Source organism: Crinia signifera, chromosome 2 (genome assembly GCF_055691185.1).
Source record: "Crinia signifera chromosome 2, ASM5569118v1, whole genome shotgun sequence".
In the NCBI taxonomy this organism is placed as follows: Eukaryota; Metazoa; Chordata; class Amphibia; order Anura; family Myobatrachidae; genus Crinia; species Crinia signifera.
The window spans coordinates 358,536,290-358,557,597 of record NC_139218.1 but is presented as its reverse complement, the minus strand read 5'-3'; the positions used below and the strand labels follow the sequence as shown (position 1 = coordinate 358,557,597).

The following is a 21,308-nucleotide window of genomic DNA, read 5'->3' as shown; positions in this document are numbered from 1 at the left end:
ACCTTCATCCATGTCGAGCTAGAAACCGGTCAACCTTGCTGTCTGTCGACCTAATGACTGTCAACCTAAGTGTGGTCAATAATACGATCCACACCCGGTTGGCGTACCACAGATCTCTGTGGCCCTGTTTTGCTTTCAGCGGGAGGCAGAGGAACTGAGGCATATTTTTTAAGACAAAGGAATACAGGGAGTGATAAAAAATGTATGCTATTGTTAGGGCTTAATCTTTAGTTTTAGTAATAGTAATATTATTTGTTTAAAGATGCCACCCCCCCCCCCCCCCTTCCCAACGCACACAGACATAGGCGCACTTCTTCTAAGCTCCCTATTCTGCTGTCATTTATTTTAAATGAATCATAAATGATATCACAAATACTAAGTGATTGTGTCAATGAAGCAGGGCCAAGAAATCCCTCCTCAATTAACCGATGTTTTGTGCACAGACATTTAATACAACCAATCCTGGAAAAATAAACAATCATTATGAAATCTTATCGCAGACAGATAACAGAACAGTAAATGCCTGTCTTCCCATGGACAAAGATCAACATGTCAGCCTAGTGTATCTAGCTGAATCTATATAGTCAAAACAACATAATAAAAAGGTTTTTTGTGTGATTTAAATATTGATTTAGAAACCACAGAAACTATTACAGGCAAAACAATCTAGAAATCACCTTGCAATAAACACAAAATTGCCAGAATAGAGAATAAATGCTCTCGTATATTCAGGGACACCGAGATGTATGCCAGGCCCCAGGTAAAATGGGGGGCGTAGCCTAATCAGGGGAGTCGTGTCCACCTCACAGTAGTAGCCCACACCCCCAAACTGTTTAGGGGGTGTTACTATCCCCCCACCCACCCATCAGCACAGCATATGCTGTAGGTGTGTGCTGCTGCTGCCCGGGAGGGACGTGTGTGTGTGCGTGCGTGCGTGTGTGGGGGGGGGGGGTAGACCAGGGCCCCCGTCGGTCCTCTCCAGCAAGCCCGTGCCTGGGTAATTAGTACCCGCTCCCACCTCTCGGCGGCCCTGCATATATTTACTACGTGGCAGCTTTCCAAAGGTGCCACTTGTTGAGGGTTCTGGGCGTGGAACTTAAAACAGCATTGACTACATGCAAAACAGGCCTGCTTTTGCATATATCATTTCCACTTTAAATCTTCATTGCCACAACCGTCAACATGTGGTGGGTTAGAAAAGCCACTGATTAAATATACCTCTATGTCTCTCTTTTATTCCATTAAGAGGCCTACACAGGGAGAAGTTGCTGAGCAATCTGAGTAATGTAGATAGCTCAGCACACATTGCTGGCAATTCGCTGTGCAACGATGTGTGCTGAGAGATCTTGCTGAGCGATCCTGAGTAAGAACACTGAACCTGACCGGCGATTAACTAGATTTATCCAGCATGCTGGATCCTAAACGCTGGGTGATAAGGACGTGCGGGGCTGCGCACCGCTATCGCTATGGTCCCTACACACAGAGCGGTGTAGCGGCATTTTCTAAGCGATCTGCTGAGATCGCTTAGAGAATGGCTGAAATCGCTCTGTGTGTAGGCCCCAATAGACCTCCATTTAATTTCTGATGTTTTACCTGTACTGAAATTCAAAATTAGACCAAAATTAGACTCCCCGCACTGTACCTTACCTAACATCATGGTGACGGTTGTGGTCGCAAACGCAGCCATAATAATCCCTCCAATCCAAGATGCTATTCCAATGAAGACAATGTAAGCATCTTTCATGCAGCGAGTAAGCAAGTAGACACCAAGGAAGCTTCCGACAAAGCAGAATGTGGACAAAGCAGACCCCCATCCAACAAGGACTGGATCCCAGCAGAGAGGAGAGTCCAACTCATACAGAGTAAAAAGGCCCAGGGCTCCAAAATTTGCCAACAAATATGCCATAAAGGCAAACAGCAGGAGGCTGACGGTCACCCGTTTGTTGCAAGACGCATTCTTGAAAAGTAAATAAACTCCAGAAAAAAGTTCTGTGAACCCTTCTTTGCTCAGCACGTGCTGCTGAAATTCTGACCTTTTCACAGTTTCTTCCAGAATGAAAATGATGTATAAAATGCTGAGGATGTGTAGAGATGCTGGAAGGGCAAAGGACCACCTAAACCCTAGTGCTTTGATAGTGTACCCGGATGTGATCCCTGCGATGCCGCTTGACACCCCTAGGACCATGTCCATAAAAGCTATACGGACATTTTTCTTCCGGACGTCCTTAGCAATGTCTGCTATATAAGAAAAGCAGCCTCCAAGTAATGTTGCAAAGCCGCCCAGGAATCCACTTAACACTGAAGAGATGTATAAGAACTCAAGAGGTAAGTCAAAGAACGAAACTGCAGTGAATCCAGTGATGGTCACTAAGCCACCCATGCAGGGCAGCAATATAGAAGCTTTACGTCCATGCTGGTCACCGTAGGACACCAGTATTAAAGTCATTAAAAGACTTGGAATAAGGGAACTTAAATCAATTGTTGTCGAGAAAATGGATGCTCGTTTTTGAACCACCTAAAAAAAGAAAATAGACAATGGATTAGTCATGTGACTTTAAACATCCAACCAGCTACAAGTTTATGACTACCGCCAATTTCTCTTTTCAACTGTTTTGCTTTTCTTCTAAAAATGTCTCTGCTGACTGCACTTGACAAGTTATTAACTAAAGAGAGGATGCATCAACACTGGGTTCAATTAGTAAGGTAGCAAGACCTGTATGTAAAGTTCTCTTTCATTCTCATTTCCCACCAGGCCAGAGCAGGTAGCTTCCCCTCATGACCATTAGACCGTCAAATCAGTCATACTGCCCCAACATACTGTATACGTGCAGGAGGAAACATGGTCATACATTTATGTACATACATCTAAAAGGCACAATAGTGGCGGCGGTAGTGATGCGCGCCCGGGGGGGAGGGTGTGGTGGTGGTAGTGATGCGCGCCAGGGGGGGGGGATGGCTGCGATAGTGATGCGCGCCCGGGGGGGGATGGGGGGACGGCTTACCTGGGGCGGCTTCCTCTCGGCGTCTGTACTTTGGTGGGGGCTGTTCTGGTCCCGGCTGGGCAGTGATAGAGGAGTCACTGAGGCGCCCGGGCGGGGATCTTGAATCAGGCAGTGCTATCCGCCTCTCTTTGATGGGCGGTGCGGCTGTCACTTCTGGCAGGGGTTGGCTGCTTCTCTCCAGCTGGGCAGCGGTGCTTTACTGTGGGGGACGGGAGCTGGGAGCCTGGGAGGTGCTGTGCACGCACGCAGAAGCCCTCCCGTGGCCATTTTGGATTTGGGCAAAGTGCTGCGGCCGCTGCCCGCGGCCCAGCCAGCCCAGGGGTGAGCGCTGCCAGCCCTTTTTTTATGAGTTTTGGGCCGGCCCACCGGGAAATGGCCCGGTTTCCCAGTGGGCCAATCCGCCCCTGCCTGAAATTCATTGCCAACTTGTTGAAGGGTACAGGGTGATAACATCAGTTTGTGCTGGACATGCTTGACCAAACGGTTCTTGAGTGCCTGCTCTGCCATTATCAAAGGCAGTGCAGCAAACTCAAACCTGGTTCCATAACATGATATCACCATTCACCTTGACAAGTTGGCGATGAATTTCAGCTGCTGATGTGCCCTTTAGATGCAGAAATCTGATCACACTACGCATCTTCTCAATGTGCGATCATAGGCCTGGTTCAGATCTGATCAGGCCTTTGCTAAATTTTAGAGCCTCGCGCTTCACCCTGTGCAAGCCTGTGAATTGCTTAGCACGTCTTGCGGAAAAAAGGAGGGTCGGCATTTCCCTGCAAATCCATTTGCAAGCCGCTCAACATCGAATACATTTTCCAGTGTGTGTAGTCGGTGGGTCGCCAAGGACTTACAGGCCGGAGCTGACATTACACTCCTTCCCCTATAAAGCTTGGGCACGTTTTCCCTGACGCTTCCAAAAAAACTGACGGTTACCACCCCCAAATGCTGACTTCCTGTCAATCAACTTGTGAACGGGCAGTGATCAAGAAAGTAGCAGAATTATATCGCAGGCTGGCCTCCTGCATGCGTTCTACGGGCCATACACATGCACAGTCTATCGGTAATCAGGTCTGAATTACGCAATCTTACAACTGATGTTGGAACTAGGGATGGCCATTGACCATCGATGATTCGAAATCATCGATGGTTCATGGCCGATGTCAAATAATTTTGCCATCGATGGGGGCAAACCAGATGGTTTCCCTCCCTCCATTTTTTTTTTCAAAGTGCCGGGACATGGAGCATAGCCCCGCCCCCGACATCCACAAAGCCCTGCCCCCCGTGTTTTGATTGGCCCACAGGCCAATCAATCAAACACAATGCATGACCATCTATATGTAACAATATTCATGGTCATCCATTGCATAGTTTAGCACTATCGATGGCCAGTTGCAGAATTGCCATCGATGGCAATGGCAACGATGGCCACCCCTAGTTGGAACAGTAGGAATGATATGAGGCACAGTCTAATGGCTGTGGGGGGAGGTTCTGGTCCATGTGGCACGGCAGGAAATGAGAATGATACAGAGAACATTATACGTGAGAGCTGCTACTTTTTGAACCACCCTTGTAGTTTACTTGTAGGTTAAGAAAACGTTTTGTACAGGGGTCAAAATGCAGATTCCAGGAACAGTAGAACTGAATGGAGCACAGTCTGTTCCATTAAATGTACAAATAATTAGATCTGATCTCCACGGCCTCTGAGGAAGCCGCAGTTACAGAGTACAAGTCCTCATGACCTGTAAAGCCCATGTGTTCCCCTTGGTAACTGGGTGTGGGGAATAAGAACAAGAGCACTTGTACCAGACACTTTCACTTTAGTAGCTCATACATGACTTTTGTGTTTCCTGTTTAATATTAAAAAGAGAATGTCATCCACAAGTTAGGTGCTTTCCAGTTTTGCAATATTGTTTTCAGAGCCTAAAAAAAGTAACAGAGGTGCTTGGTATTATGTTTCAAATTCTTCTTCCTGTGTCAGATAAACAGCAACTTTACTTGGCATATGGCCTAAGACCCTAAAATATATATTTGGATCCTGACATTTATTGTTGGTAAAACAAAATCATATATATATGTATTTTTATAGTGCCCAGGATCTGATGCTTTTATGGGGTAAAGGCCCATCCACACAGGGCGACTTTGAGCTGCAAGCCGCTCAAGATAGCAAGTTTGAGCTACTTTCAGCTCAAAGCCGCCTAGTGTGTATGCACCGGCGATGAGCAGTGAGCGCTGCTGCGCGCTCCCGCATCGTTGCCGGGAAAGCTGCTCATCTGCTGGTAATATCTGCTTGAGCACAGTTGACTTTGCACAGCGCTGCGCTAGCTAGTAGGGTTGAAATCCCGGTAAAATTTCCCAGGATTTTGGCCTGGGAACCTTTCATGCCAGCGCTAGTCGCGGGCCCAACCCGGGAATTTAGGCTGGTGTGAAAGGGGTATAAGTGTCCTTTCGGGACTTAGCTGGGAACCCCTGCATTAGATACAATCACTACTATAGTATGTAAACAATAATAAAGCATGGTATACACGGAGTATGACAAGTATGACCGCAGGTATTCAGACCTCTCTCTTATGCTCTGCCTCTCTATGGGTAAGAGACAGGTCAGGGATCCCTCCCCACTATTACCAGATGCAGCCTTATCTAGCTTTAAATGTTGCCACTGTGCTGCTGTCAATTTACATACTGACTCATTGTTCAAGAACAGGTCATCATAAAATATATGATGTTGGCCATTGTTTCTAAGGACACCATGCCCAGACATCAGACATCTGTGTTGGTCTTGTTCTAAATAACAGTGGGGTAACACAGGAATGATGTGCACTTATCTGGTGGTCATGGTCTGGTGGAAGCCTTTAGGTTGACAAACCCTTAATAAAAACATTGCAGTACAGAAGGCAATGGACACGCTACATTGCATGCATGTAGACATACTAGCACTAAGGGACAGATATACGAAGCTTAAAAATTGATCAAATGGAGAGTGATAAACTACCAACCAATAAGCTCCTACCTGCCATGTCACAGGCTGGGCTTGAAAACGGTCAGGAAGAAGCTGATTGGTTGGTGGTTTATCACTCTCCATTGTATCACGTTTCAAGTTTAGTACATCTGGCCCTAAGCAAGGTAAAGTCTTTTAACAATGACATTTTCATACAAGTCTACGTAAAGTTAACATGAAAAAAAATGTGTAATAAAAAAGTATGTAGGGCTAAAGTTATGCAGTCAAACAAAGAAGGCCCTTACAGGATAATACTTATGATTAATGCCTTACGCGGTATCCATGGTTTCCCCATACAGGAAAACACTTATGATTGATGTGAAACTTCCTTCTTATAGTTTAGTATCCCGGGTTCCCAGCCACAGCAAGCCCTTATCAGCCAGCAGCAGTGCAGCATTCAGTGTAACACTCCCTTCTGCTAACCACCATAACCACTGATTATACAGCCACATTTATCTGTCACTGTGTCCCACAGCAAATAAACATGTATTCTGCCTTTGCCGATGCTTATTCCCTGCTAATATGAGCCATACAACTGCAGAACATGATGGTTTAATTCATTTATAATGATGCAATTAAAGTAACTGTCCAATTACTGGATTGTAAGCTCCTCCGAGCAGGGCCCTCTTCCCTCCTGTTGTTAAAGCCCACTTCTCTTCACATGTCACTCACAGCTCTCCTATACTCCAACACTCAGTGACCATCTTCGTCCGCATACTCATCTCCATCATTGGCCTCAAGCCTCTTATAGTATGTCGATTGAGTCATCACTACTTATATATTTGTACTCTATTTTTGTTATTTATTCAATGTTATGCCAAGTTTTGTCTCCCTGTACTGTTCGTTTGTATGGTGCTGCGAAACACTTGTGGCGCCTTATAAATACAATTATAATAATACAATTATACTAATTACAGGTTGAACTATACTTCTGGGACATCCCACTTTTCCTACAACGTGGGGATGGTTATACAATGAGAAAGGGGGCACAGTTTTGGACATAACAAACGTGAAAATAGTTGAGTTGCTATTCAGTTACAGGTCTGATTGGGGAGTCTGTAATTGAATAGCTCTAGGCAATGCGATACCTGCAGGAGCAGACGGCGAGACTCACACGGCAGCTAATGTAATCTGCCCCTTACCGCTTCAGATGAGGCTAATCTGGAAATGTAACACTGAAAAGAAAATACTTTGCCCAAATCTTACCTTTTGGTGTATATAGTTGGGGTTACTTTGGTTTGTTTCACAAGCGGATATGTTGTCATTGAACATGACTGTTGTATTAAACTCTTCCTCCCACAGCCTGTGATACACAAACTGCTGCATTAGTGGGTAGCTCATAAAACTGGCAAAACAGTAGACGGCCATCACTGGCTCCACCAGCTGTAGCTGCCCCATTTTTAGTTCCTTTTCTGTGTCACTAATCCAATCAGGAACAACTGTTTTCCATTATTTCTGCAAGAAAACAGACGGTCAATGCAAAAACAGACAACGTATGATCCAATCCTAAAAATATTTTTATTTGCTTTCCGAAAACAAAAAAATCAGTGCATTAAGAGTCCTGAATGACCTCTACCGTATCCTACCACATACTGCCTGCTTCATTTTGAAGGGGCCGGATGAAGATAAAACCCGGTGAAACCCTTCACTGCAGTGTGGAGGGTGTGGGGCTAAGGATGAGACTGATGTCATTTAGCTCCACCCCCTACCCACAAACCCATGAATCGTAAACATTTTCCATCTTGGAGGCGGGGCATGATGACATGAAAGTCCAGCCCCACCCCTAGATGCAACTCTGTGCTTCTCCTGGAGAGGAGAAAATAAGAGTAGGGAAGTATGAACTAGGCCAGTGATTCCCAAACTGTGTGCCATGGCACCCTGGGGTGCCGCAGGACACTTGCAGTGGTGCATTGGGTTGTGATCCAGGACCAATTCATATTATTTATGATCAATGTAACAGGCAAAACCAGTGCTTTTGTTAGACAATCACAACATATGTAGTAAATCAGAAGCAAATCCTGTTCCTCACCATATAGCAGGCCATAAGGATGACATATAACACAATTTATTTAATTTAATATTTTTTTCTGAATTTCTGAATAAGACATATTTGGCCTAGGTGTGCCCTGAAAACATTTTGATGCTCTAGGATGCCGTGAGTCAAAAAAGTTTACGAACCACTGGACTAGGCAAAAACAATGACATACTGTACAAATTTAAAACATGCATTAAAATACTGTTAATCCCACAATGGTTTAGAGCAGGCATGTCCAACGTTGGCCCCCCAGATGTTTTGAAACTACACATCCCAGCATGCTTTGCAATAGTTTTAGCATTCTCTAAACTGTAGCAAAGCATGCTGGGATGTGTAGTTTCACAACATCTGGAGGGCCAACGTTGGACATGCCTGGTTTAGAGTGTGCTTACACAATAAGTCTGCGGATGCTGATAGGATAACACCGAAAGGGGGCAGATTTTCAAAATTCCTGTCCCACCCTCTATAAGTTTCTGCTGGTCCACCACACAGCCATGATTGATCTGCGCTCCCTTCATGGTCTTACCCCAGCCCCGGCCTACCTCCCCTCCTTACCTAAACCCCCCAACCAAGCTGTGCTGATTCATAGCTGGTGTAGTTCACTGTATGGCCAGGGTGGGCACAATACTACACCCACAGGCATACAACAGATCAGTCTTCCAGGGTGCGAGGAGGCAATTTAGATATATTTTATATTTTCCTGTAGAGGGCATTGTGTTTATTTTTGTGCCGAGGGACGACATTGTTGACAATTTTTTTTTTCCCCGTGTGGGGCAATGCCTGTGTTTTTTTGTTCTATGGGAGCCCATGTTCTTTTTTTTTTGCAACGTTTTTTGTCTGTAACAGACTTGAACAGCGTATGTACCTCATGTTTGTGTAGAGCTGCAGTATATATATATATATATATATATATATATATATATATATTAGAAATGTGTTGGGGATTTCTAGGCCAGAGGCGTAACTCTGGGAGGCAATGGAGTCATCTGCCGCCGGGCTCCTGCTCCCAAGGGGGCACCTCTACTTCCCTGCAAGTTTGAATAAGTTAATTAAAAACCATTGACATAGCATCCTTGGCTGACTCCCCCTCCGACCAGGACCAGAGACATCACATTATTTTTATTTTAAACATAATATCCATAACATACATACACACACACATACATACATTTATATAAGGTTGTGGGGGGGACACCAATATTTATCTTGCCTCCTGGCAACTGGGACGAACTTACGCCACTGTCCTAGGCAGTTACAAGGGGTTGGCTAATCAGACACAGATATACTGTATTCTAGTATGGGCATGTTTCTGGAGTGACATGGTCATACTGTATATATACATATACATTAACCCCTGCCCCCCAACAAACTGCATGTGGAATGCAGAAAACATAGATACTCCTAACGATAATACCTGAAATAAGCAGACCAGGCAGCACTGATTTATAACACTGCCTGGTCCATTTATTTTGAGTTATTTTTACTAGAAATATCTAGATAGATAAATAGACAGACAGACTGCACCTCATACTGTCTTCTTAACATCAGGTGTACGATGGTGGGGCTGGTGGATGGATACATGGTAAGATATTGACGTGCATAGTGTTTTTGTGTCTAAAGGGCACATCAGCAGCTGAAATGAATCTTCATCATATCGAGGTGTATGGTGATAACGTCACGTCACAGAAACAGGTTTGGGTGTGGTGCACAGCTATTGAAAATAGCAGGACAGAAATTTAATCTGAAATCTGAATGAATGTTTTTGGCAGTCTTCCAGCATTCGAAGCAAATGGTCAACCGTCATTGGCTCCCATCAGCTACCAGATTTTTGTTCCAACCAGCCAAATTGGACAATAAATATTTAGGTGTACGGCCAGCTTTGGGCTAGGTATACATCAGGATGATATCAGGTCAAAAACACACTGGTTTTAATGAACCAGTGTGTTTTTGCAGGTAAACGTGTCTTTTATTGGGTGAAAAACTAGGATAGCCTGATAAAAAAAAACACTTGAAACATCAGGGAAAATGTTTTATCAGTGGTAATTGGTCCCCCCCCCCTAATTGTATTGCAATAAAGATGCATTTTGACAAACAGAAAAAGATGCCCCCCGTGTTAGCAAATCTGCACAGGACCTGGCTGCTCACTCACGCTACAGGGCAGATGTATATAAGACGCATCTGTAGATAGAAAAAAACTAAACAAAAATAAAAACAGTAGTGTGACATAAAACACAAAAACTATATAATAATGTATGCTGTAGGTACAAAATCCATGCAAGAATTTGTTTTGTTTATTGAAGCTTTATCTGGTCTAATAATCAAAATCAAATAATCCTGAAAAACTGATGTTTTCACAGAATTTAGGGTTGATGTCTATTTATCAAATGCTCGGTCCTAGTGATAACTATCACCAACACAAGCTTCCACCAGCAGCTTCATACACAGTTTCACCAAGCAAAGCACAGTGTAATGTTTAGAATTACCCCCTCACAGCACTGAGACAATGGGTTTAAATCCCACCATGGCCCTAACTGTGCGGAGTTTGTATATTCTCCCCGTACTTGCATGGGTTTCCTCCGGGTACTTGGGTTTCTTCCCACAATCCAAAAGTATACTGGTAGGTTAATTGGCTCCCAACAAAATTAACCCTAGAATGTCTGTGTGTGCGTGTACATGTGGTAGGGAATATAGATTGTAAGCTCCACTGGGGCAGGGACTGATGTGAATGTTCAAATATTCTCTGTACAGCGCTGCGGAATATATATAAATAACTGGTAAAAAATAAATAATAATAATTGGGAAGCCTATTTATCATGACATCCAAGTGCAGCTGCTGTGTATCAATTTAGACATTTTAGTTTTACTTTTTGTTATTATAAAACACACACTTATGTTAGTTTGTTTACTCTTCAGCTGGGAGTTCGTGTCTAGGATTCCAGTTTAAGTGCCCATACAGGAGCACGCATGGGCTGACTGATAGCTGCGGGACTCATTTAACAGTAGTTTTGATACCTTAACAATCTTTGGGGCAAATTCAGGTTGGATCGCTTCTGCAATCCAACCCATATATTTTGCCTGATTGTGCGATTCTGCCCGTGTGCAGGACTAGCCCTGTGCTCGCAGCGCAGGACAGTGAAACGCACTGCTTGGTTGGCCCAATGGTCACAGTGTTCTTCAACTGTGGTAGCATCGCAGCTCGAAGCGATCACAAATGAGGGCAAGGGGTGGTAAGGACCTCCTCGAGCACATCTATGGTCATCCGTAGTTTCTGGGACTCAATATGTAGAATAGTGTATGCTTGGTGACCATAGGCGTGCGCAGCACATATCATTAGGGGGTGCACATATCATTAGGGGGTGTCTTACACGCCCATTGGGTGTGTCTAACACCACCAATCAGACGTGTCTACCATCAGCTATTCGCACTCGCTACAATATAAAACATCTCTCAGCCACACCATAATATTCTGCCTAGTTCATTTTTAATCTTCTAATTACTCTGTGTAACAGTATATGCAAATAAAGTCATAAACATATATGGATAATGCAGGTATGTAGTGATAGGACAATGGTCTATTACAATTAACAATGCAAAGCACACATACTTGATTGATGGGCGCTTGTTTTAATGGAATACCAGTTCTAAAAAGCAAAAGTATATAAGGGTGGGCACAGCATTAGGGGGTGCCTATGCACCTCTAACACTCTATGTGCGCACGCCTATGTTGGTGACCCTGTAGGTGGAATAGTGTGTGCCCTGATACCTGGGTGACCCTGCATGTAGAATAGTGTGTGCCCTGATACCTGGGTGACCCTACATGTAGAATAGTGTGTGCCGTGATACCTGGGTGACCCTGTATGTAGAATAGTGAGTGCCCTGATACCTGGGTGACCCTGTATGTAGAATAGTGAGTGCCCTGATACCTGGGTGACCCTACATGTAGAATAGTGTGTGCCCTGATACCTGGGTGACCCTACATGTAGAATAGTGTGTGCCCTGATACCTGGGTGACCCTGCATGTAGAATAGTGTATGCCCTGATACCTGGGTGACCCTGCATGTAGAATAGTGTACGTTGTGATACCTGGGTGACCCTGCATGTAGAATAGTGTATGCTGTGATACCTGGGTGACCCTACATGTAGAATAGTGTATGCTGTGATACCTGGGTGACCCTGCGTGTAGAATAGTGTATGCTGTGATACCTGGGTAACCCTGCATGTAGAATAGTGTATGCCCTGATACCTGGGTGACCCTGCATGTAGAATAGTGTATGCTGTGATACCTGGGTGACCCTGCATGTAGAATAGTGTATGCCCTAAAACCTGGGTGACCTTGCATGTAGAATAGTGTATGCCCTGATACCTGGGTGACCCTGCATGTAGAATAGTGTATATAGTGATACCTGGGTGACCCTGCATGTAGAATAGTGTATGCTTGGTGACCCTGTAGGTGGAATAGTGTGTGCCCTGATACCTGGGTGACCCTGCATGTAGAATAGTGTATGTCGTGATTCCTGGGTGACCCTGCATGTAGAATAGTGCATGTAGTGATACCTGTGTGACCCTGCATGTAGAATAGTGTATGTAGTGATACCTGGGTGACCCTGCATGTAAAATAGTGTGTGCCCTGATACCTGGGTGACCCTGCATGTAGAATAGTGTATGCCCTGATACCTGGGTGACCCTGTATGTAGAATAGTGTATGCTGTGATACCTGGGTGACCCTGCATGTAGAATAGTGTATGTAGTGATACCTGGGTGACCCTGTATGTAGAATAGTGTATGCTGTGATACCTGGGTGACCCTGCATGTAGAATAGTGTGTGCCGTGATACCTGGGTGACCCTGTATGTAGAATAGTGTGTGCCGTGATACCTGGGTGACCCTGTATGTAGAATAGTGTGTGCCGTGATACCTGGGTGACCCTGTATGTAGAATAGTATACGTTGTGATAACTGGGTGACCCTACATGTAGAATAGTGTGCGCCCTGATACCTGGGTGACCCTGCATGTAGAATAGTGTATGCCGTGATACCTGGGAGACCCTGCATGTAGAATAGTGTGTGTAGTGATACCTGATTGACCCTGTATGTAGAATAGTGTATGCCGTGATACCTGGGTGACCCTGCATGTAGAATAGTGTATGCCCTGATACCTGGGTGACCCTGCATGTAGAATAGTGTATGCCGTGATACCTGGGAGACCCTGTATGTAGAATAGTGTATGTAGTGATACCTGATTGACCCTGTATGTAGAATAGTGTATACCGTGATACCTGGGTGACCCTGCATGTAGAATAGTGTATGTAGTGATACCTGGGTGACCCTGTATGTAGAATAGTGTGTGCCGTGATACCTGGGTGACCCTGCATGTAGAATAGTGTATGCCGTGATACCTGGGTGACCCTGCATGTAGAATAGTGTTTGCCGTGATACCTGGGTGACCCCGCATGTAGAATAGTGTATGTAGTGATACCTGGGTGACCCTACATGTAGAATAGTGTATGCTGTGATACCTGGGTGACCCTGCATGTAGAATAGTGTTTGCCGTGATACCTGGGTGACCCCGCATGTAGAATAGTGTATGCTGTGATACCTGGGTGACCCTGCATGTAGAATAGTGTGTGTAGTGATACCTGATTGACCCTGTATGTAGAATAGTGTATGCTGTGATACCTGGGTGACCCTGCATGTAGAATAGTGTATGCCCTGATACCTGGGTGACCCTGCATGTAGAATAGTGTGTGCCGTGATACCTGGGAGACCCTGTATGTAGAATAGTGTATGTAGTGATACCTGATTGACCCTGTATGTAGAATAGTGTATACCGTGATACCTGGGTGACCCTGCATGTAGAATAGTGTATGTAGTGATACCTGGGTGACCCTGTATGTAGAATAGTGTGTGCCGTGATACCTGGGTGACCCTGCATGTAGAATAGTGTATGCCGTGATACCTGGGTGACCCTGCATGTAGAATAGTGTATGCTGCGATACCTGGGTGACCCTGCATGTAGAATATTGTATGCTGTGATACCTGGGTGACCCTGCATGTAGAATAGTGTATGTAGTGATACCTGGGTGACCCTGTATGGAGAATAGTGAATGCCGTGATACCTGGGTGACCCTGTATGTAGAATAGTGTATGCCGTGATACCTGGGTGACCCTGTATGTAGAATAGTGTGTGCCGTGATACCTGGGTGACCCCGCATGTAGAATAGTGTATGCTGTGATACCTGGGTGACCCTGCGTGTAGAATAGTGTATGCTGTGATACCTGGGTGACCCTGCGTGTAGAATAGTGTATGCTGTGATACCTGGGTGACCCTGCCTGTAGAATAGTGTATGTAGTGATACCTGGGTGACCCTGTATGTAGAATAGTATACGTTGTGATAACTGGGTGACCCTACATGTAGAATAGTGTGTGCCCTGATACCTGGGTGACCCTGCATGTAGAATAGTGTATGCCGTGATACCTGGGAGACCCTGCATGTAGAATAGTGTGTGCCGTGATACCTGGGTGACCCCGCATGTAGAATAGTGTATGCTGTGATACCTGGGTGACCCTGCGTGTAGAATAGTGTATGCTGTGATACCTGGGTGACCCTGCGTGTAGAATAGTGTATGCTGTGATACCTGGGTGACCCTGCCTGTAGAATAGTGTATGTAGTGATACCTGGGTGACCCTGCATGTAGAATAGTGTATGCTGTGATACCTGGGTGACCCTGCATGTAGAATAGTGTATGCTGTGATACCTGGGTGACCCTGCCTGTAGAATAGTGTATGTAGTGATACCTGGGTGACCCTGTATGTAGAATAGTATACGTTGTGATAACTGGGTGACCCTACATGTAGAATAGTGTGTGCCCTGATACCTGGGTGACCCTGCATGTAGAATAGTGTATGCCGTGATACCTGGGAGACCCTGCATGTAGAATAGTGTATGCTGCGATACCTGGGTGACCCTGCATGTAGAATATTGTATGTAGTGATACCTGGGTGACCCTGCATGTAGAATAGTGTGTGCCGTGATACCTGGGTGACCCTGCATGTAGAATAGTGTATGTAGTGATACCTGATTGACCCTGTATGTAGAATAGTGTATACCGTGATACCTGGGTGACCCTGCATGTAGAATAGTGTATGTAGTGATACCTGGGTGACCCTGCATGTAGAATAGTGTATGTAGTGATACCTGGGTGACCCTGTATGTAGAATAGTGTATGTAGTGATACCTGGGTGACCCTGCATGTAGAATAGTGTATGTAGTGATACCTGGGTGACCCTGCATGTAGAATAGTGTATACCGTGATACCTGGGTGACCCTGCATGTAGAATAGTGTATGTAGTGATACCTGGGTGACCCTGCATGTAGAATAGTGTATGTAGTGATACCTGGGTGACCCTGTATGTAGAATAGTGTATGTAGTGATACCTGGGTGACCCTGCATGTAGAATAGTGTATGTAGTGATACCTGGGTGACCCTGCATGTAGAATAGTGTATGCCCTGATACCTGGGTGACCCTGCGTGTAGAATAGTGTATGCTGTGATACCTGGGTGACCCTGCATGTAGAATAGTATACGTTGTGATAACTGGGTGACCCTACATGTAGAATAGTGTGTGCCCTGATACCTGGGTGACCCTGCATGTAGAATAGTGTATGCCGTGATACCTGGGAGACCCTGCATGTAGAATAGTGTATGCTGCGATACCTGGGTGACCCTGCATGTAGAATATTGTATGTAGTGATACCTGGGTGACCCTGCATGTAGAATAGTGTGTGCCGTGATACCTGGGTGACCCTGCATGTAGAATAGTGTATGTAGTGATACCTGATTGACCCTGTATGTAGAATAGTGTATACCGTGATACCTGGGTGACCCTGCATGTAGAATAGTGTATGTAGTGATACCTGGGTGACCCTGCATGTAGAATAGTGTATGTAGTGATACCTGGGTGACCCTGTATGTAGAATAGTGTATGTAGTGATACCTGGGTGACCCTGCATGTAGAATAGTGTATGTAGTGATACCTGGGTGACCCTGCATGTAGAATAGTGTATACCGTGATACCTGGGTGACCCTGCATGTAGAATAGTGTATGTAGTGATACCTGGGTGACCCTGCATGTAGAATAGTGTATGTAGTGATACCTGGGTGACCCTGTATGTAGAATAGTGTATGTAGTGATACCTGGGTGACCCTGCATGTAGAATAGTGTATGTAGTGATACCTGGGTGACCCTGCATGTAGAATAGTGTATGCCCTGATACCTGGGTGACCCTGCGTGTAGAATAGTGTATGCTGTGATACCTGGGTGACCCTGCGTGTAAAATAGTGTACGTTGTGATAACTGGGTGACCCTGCGTGTAAAATAGTGTACGTTGTGATAACTGGGTGACCCTGCATGTAGAATAGTGTGTGCCGTGATACCTGGGTGAACCTGCATGTAGAATAGTGTATGCCGTGATACCTGGGTGACCCTGCATGTAGAATAGTGTACGACGACGTTGTGATAACTGGGTTCACCTGTATATACTGTATAGTATATGTTTTGACAGTTCACCTGACCATTATTAATGGAGTTGCGATCAGAAGCTGATAACTATAATGGGCAGAACACATGCACCATGTCAGCACAACACATGCACCATGTCGGCAGAACACATGCACCATGTCGGCAGCTCGCCACTGACTGAAAACCCCCTAAGTTTGAAAAGCCCGAAATGTTAATGTCCTGCTAATAAATCCCTTTATCCTGTCAGTGGCTGCCTACCTCCAGTATACATGTGTACTTTATATCGTTATTACCATTTATATATATTTATATAGCGCCAACACATTCCATTGCACTTTGCAACTCTGACAACGGTGACACCGGGTAATAATAAACAGTTGTACAAAGGTAAACAAACACACACATTCACATACACACACGGGACCTGTCACCCAGGGGTTACTCACTGTCTTTGCCAGCTGTGCCACACGGGATAGAAGTGCTGCTGTTACACTGTATGCTGCTGCTGCTGTTGTTACACTGTATGTTGTCTCGCAGTACACGGCGGCCGGGTAACTGCGGCGCTCCTGCCTCCTGGGCTCGGCATTGACATTGGACGTCAAGTGCTCAACTGTTGCTGTCTACCAATCTCCTGCGCTCATTGGTGCACCGAAAGCCCCGCCTACTCAGCACAGCCGGTGTTCTGTGTTCATTGGATGCTTCCGATGTCACTGAGTGCAGCCAGCCCCCGTGTTCCTGTTGACATATGCACTGTCTGTCTGTGTGTACTGTAGTGTGCAGCTGCTTGGTGCTGCGGGATTCCCCGCTCTCGGGCGTGTAATATAGAGAGCGGAAAGGGAAGCAGATAATAGGGGGAGCGCGCTAGGCACACGCTGACTGCTCACAATATTATCATATCTAGGCTGTGGGAAGATGCTGATAGTATCACTGCTGGTTATAACTCTGTTTCCCTATACACATGCTTCTGTCCCATGAGTTATACAGGTTCTGTGGCTGGCTGACTTCTTTCTGCATTTCGCCTTGTTTCAGGGTTGGGGGTTGTATGGTAACCCTGCTACAGCAGGTACAGGGGAGACCTGTCAGCCAGCACAGTCATTCCATGGGCAGGTTGCAGTAAGCATCACATTTTGCTTGCAATGTATATCTGGGTTTACTAGGTGTATGGGTAAAAAACCGGACCGGGCAGAACCTATTTGGGAGCACCGCCAACCCAGTACCTGTAAGGAATCTCACCTATAACTGGTCTAATGTTGGTCTAGAAAACATAATCCCTTATTGAATCCAATTAAAAACAATTTTTGCCTGTGACAATCCCCTTCCCTTTGTACAAGAACGCCGGACTGAACAGAACCCCCGAACAGGCTCGATTCATCAGTTTCTGTCATTCCGGAGCTTGTAGCCAATGGTCCCTCTAATTTTACGAAGGCTGTGTGCGGCAAGATATTGGCTGTGCATCTTTGGAATGAAGTTTAAAGTTTTGTAAGTTTCTGCGTCACATAACGCCCCCCCACCCCCACAGTGCCAGGTACATAAATACCGCCCAGTGTCATATTTATACACATCACATCTCATGCAACAGTGAGACTCATTTCATTTTCTGGCACACATTCCAATACCTCCCCACATCTCTACGCTTTCCAACCCGACCTCACCCCGATCAGAGTGAGCAACCCCTCTCTGGTCCCGCCAGATGTTACGATTCAGATGTGTTGTGGACTAAAGGTGGCCATACAGCCAGGGCCGTCTTAACATTAGGAAGGGCCCCTGGGCAACCTAGTTCACTGGACCCCCCCCCCAAATTAGTTTGCCCAGGAGCCCACAGTCACCTCCCCAACCCTCACCTCTCTGGCTCCGTGCGGCAGCCAGTCAGCTTCCGGTGGCCGGGGATCCGATCATCTTCGCTGGGGGATCCGGGCAGCGGGATCAGGGCAGCGGCGGTAGCTAGGAGCCTGCCCTGAAGTGGCAAAGCGCTATTAACTGGCGGGGCGGGAAGCGCTGTTGCATTTGAAAAGACTGGCCAGACGCTGATTGGCTGAATTCAGCCAATCAGCGTTCGGCCAGTCTTTTCAAATGCAGCAGCGCTTCCCGCCCCACCGGCAAATAGCGCTAATGGGAAAGATGGTGGCCGGGTGGCGGGGATCCGACCATCCTCGCTGGGGAAGGGGATCAGGGCGGCGGTGGCGGTAGCTAGGAGCCCGATGCGGCGAAGCACTATTTGTCGGCGGGGGCGGGAAGCGCTGTTGAATTTGAAAAGACTGGCCGGATGCTGATTGGCTGAATTCAGCCAATCAGCATTCAGCCAGTCATTTTAAATGCAGCAGCGCTTCTCGCCCCCCCTGCCGGCAAATAGCGCTTCGCCGCTTCGGGCTCCTAGCTACCGCCACCGATGCCCTGATCCCCCTGCCGGATCACCCAGTGAGGGTGATCAGAACCCCGGAACACGGACCCCCGAAATTAAATTCACTGCTAGCTAGGAGGTGAAGCGCTATTTGCCGGCGGGGTGGGAAGCGCTGTTGCCTTTTCAAAGACTGGCCGGATGCTGATTTTCTGAATTCAGCCAATCAGCATCCGGCCAGTCTATTCAAATGCAACAGCGCTTCCCGCCCCGCCGGCAAATAGAGCTTTGCCGAATCAGGCTTCTAGCTACCGCCACCGCCCTGATCCCCCTGCCCGGATCCCCCAGCGAGGGTGAGCGGATTCCCGGACCCCGGCCACCATCTTTCCCATTGGGCTGGGCCGGGGGCCCCTAGGTCCTAGGGCCCCCGGGCAACTGCCCATCGTGCCCAATGGGAAAGACGGCACTGCATACAGCTACAGCTCGATTGTCAGTTCTGGCTGGTTGGAACAAAAACCTGGTAATATCTGAATGACGGGCAGTACGGATGGTATAATGGTTAGCATTACTGCTTCACAGCGCAGATGTCATGGGTTTGATTCCCACCATTATTCTAACTGTGCGGAGTTTGTATATTCTCCCTGTACTTGCCTGGGTTTCCTCCGGGTACTCCGGTTTCCTCCCGCAATCCAAAAATATACTGGTAGGTTAATTGGCTCCCAACAAAATTAACCCTATAATGTCTGTGTGTGCGTGTGCATGTGGTAGGGAATATAGATTGTAATCTCCACTGGGGCAGGGACTGATGTGTTATGTTTAACTATACTCTGTAAAGCGCTGGGGAATATGTGTGCGCTGTATAAGAAACTGTAAATAATAATAATGGCAGTTTTCCAGCATTTCAAAGCAAATGGTCAACTCTCATTTGCTCTCATCCATTACCAGGATTTTGTTCCAACCAGCCCAATCTGACAATCGATCTGTAGATGTATGGCCAGCTTAACCCTAGGATTGCTGCACCAACCCATCCAGCATCTTTTCCTCCCCCAGTCTCCACCCCCCTGTATGGCCGTACCCCAACTCTGGTAGATCACGATACAATCCACCATTACTACTGAGAGTCTGTTCTTACCTATGTAACCATACTTAAGTAACATTACCTACATGACTAAACACATGAAATATACCCCTTGTATTATCTTGAATATTATGTAGCTTCTATTGTAATAGGCCCAACAAATATATATGTATTATATGTATGTATATATGAAAACACAATGGAATTAGTTTAATAAGGGAAGTGATAATACATATATAATTGGTTGTCCCTCATGAGGGTTAGGTTTGGGTGGCGGGTTATGGAGATTAGAGTTATGGATGGTTAAAGTTCAGTGACGTGCGGTGAGTACATTGCCTGGGGAGGCACTCACCTCACCGCGGGCATCGGCAGCAGGGGGTACTTGCGTCAGCCTTCCCCACGACCCTGTCCCCGCACTGCCGCGGTCGGGCACAGGCAGCAGGGGGTACATGCGGGAGCCTACTCCCTCCCCCCCCCCCCCACACTGCCGCGGTCAGGCACAGGCAGCAGGGGGTACATGTGGCAGCCTCTCCCCCCCCCCCGCACTGCCGCGGTCGGGCACGGCACAGCACAGGCCTCTTCCCCCCCCCCCTTCCCTCACCGGCGGACTTACCTGTCCTCTCCTCGGCTGTGGCTTTCTCCCAGCAGCGCCGGACTTCCCGCTGGCCGTGCTGCTGCATCCTCTGCCCTGCATGTGTGTGATAGGACAGCGGATCCAGCACTGGATCCGCTGGCCCAATCACATCTGGGGGCGTGCATTCATACTGGTGCCCCTGTCATTGCGGCACCAGTGTAAGTGCCGCTTCCCCATTCATTTTCAATGGGCTTTTACAGCCCATTGCTGCACCCTGCCTCCTGCCCTCCCCTACCCGCCCCACGCTGCCCGCAGTTTTAATGTTAACAGCGGGAGGCACCTCTCCCGCTGCCTCCCACCCTCACATGCAGCAGTGTAAGAGGGTGGAAATTATGAAAATAATAAAAGAAGATATATAAATATATCTTCTTTTTATTATTTTCATCATTATGACAGGGGAGGCTCTGCCTCCCCTGCCTCCCCTGACTGCACGTCCCAGTTAAAGTTAGGCTTTGGGGGTAAAGATTAAGGTTAGGCCTTGGGGGGAGGGGAGATTAGGGTTAGGAGAGAGGGAGGGTGAAGAGGGTGGGGCATGGGGGAGATAGCCATAAATACCTGACCCCTGTCCGGACTTCCTCCATGACCGCCGGCATCCCCACCATTGATGATCCATATGCATTACTTTTTATGAAATGAGGGAATCTGTGTGTAAATTTTTGTATACTATGATCGTTTTATAATTTTATAAAGGCACTTGTGCATGAGAAATC

At 46.6% G+C, this 21,308-nt stretch overlaps 1 protein-coding gene across 1 annotated transcript in view; it reads right to left on the bottom strand.

Moving 5' to 3' along the window:
* SLC46A3 (solute carrier family 46 member 3) overlaps nucleotides 1-17,181 on the bottom strand; it is a 30,699-nt gene extending 13,518 nt beyond the window's left edge. The window contains exons 1-3 of the mRNA XM_083169854.1: nucleotides 16,998-17,181; nucleotides 7,204-7,452; nucleotides 1,648-2,515 (exon numbers count right to left, since the gene is read on the bottom strand). Of these exons, the coding sequence (XP_083025980.1) occupies nucleotides 1,648-2,515; nucleotides 7,204-7,395 (1,060 nt within the window). The 5' untranslated portion in view covers nucleotides 7,396-7,452; nucleotides 16,998-17,181. The remainder of the gene's footprint in view (nucleotides 1-1,647; nucleotides 2,516-7,203; nucleotides 7,453-16,997) is intronic.
* Between the last annotated feature and the right edge of the window lie 4,127 nt (nucleotides 17,182-21,308).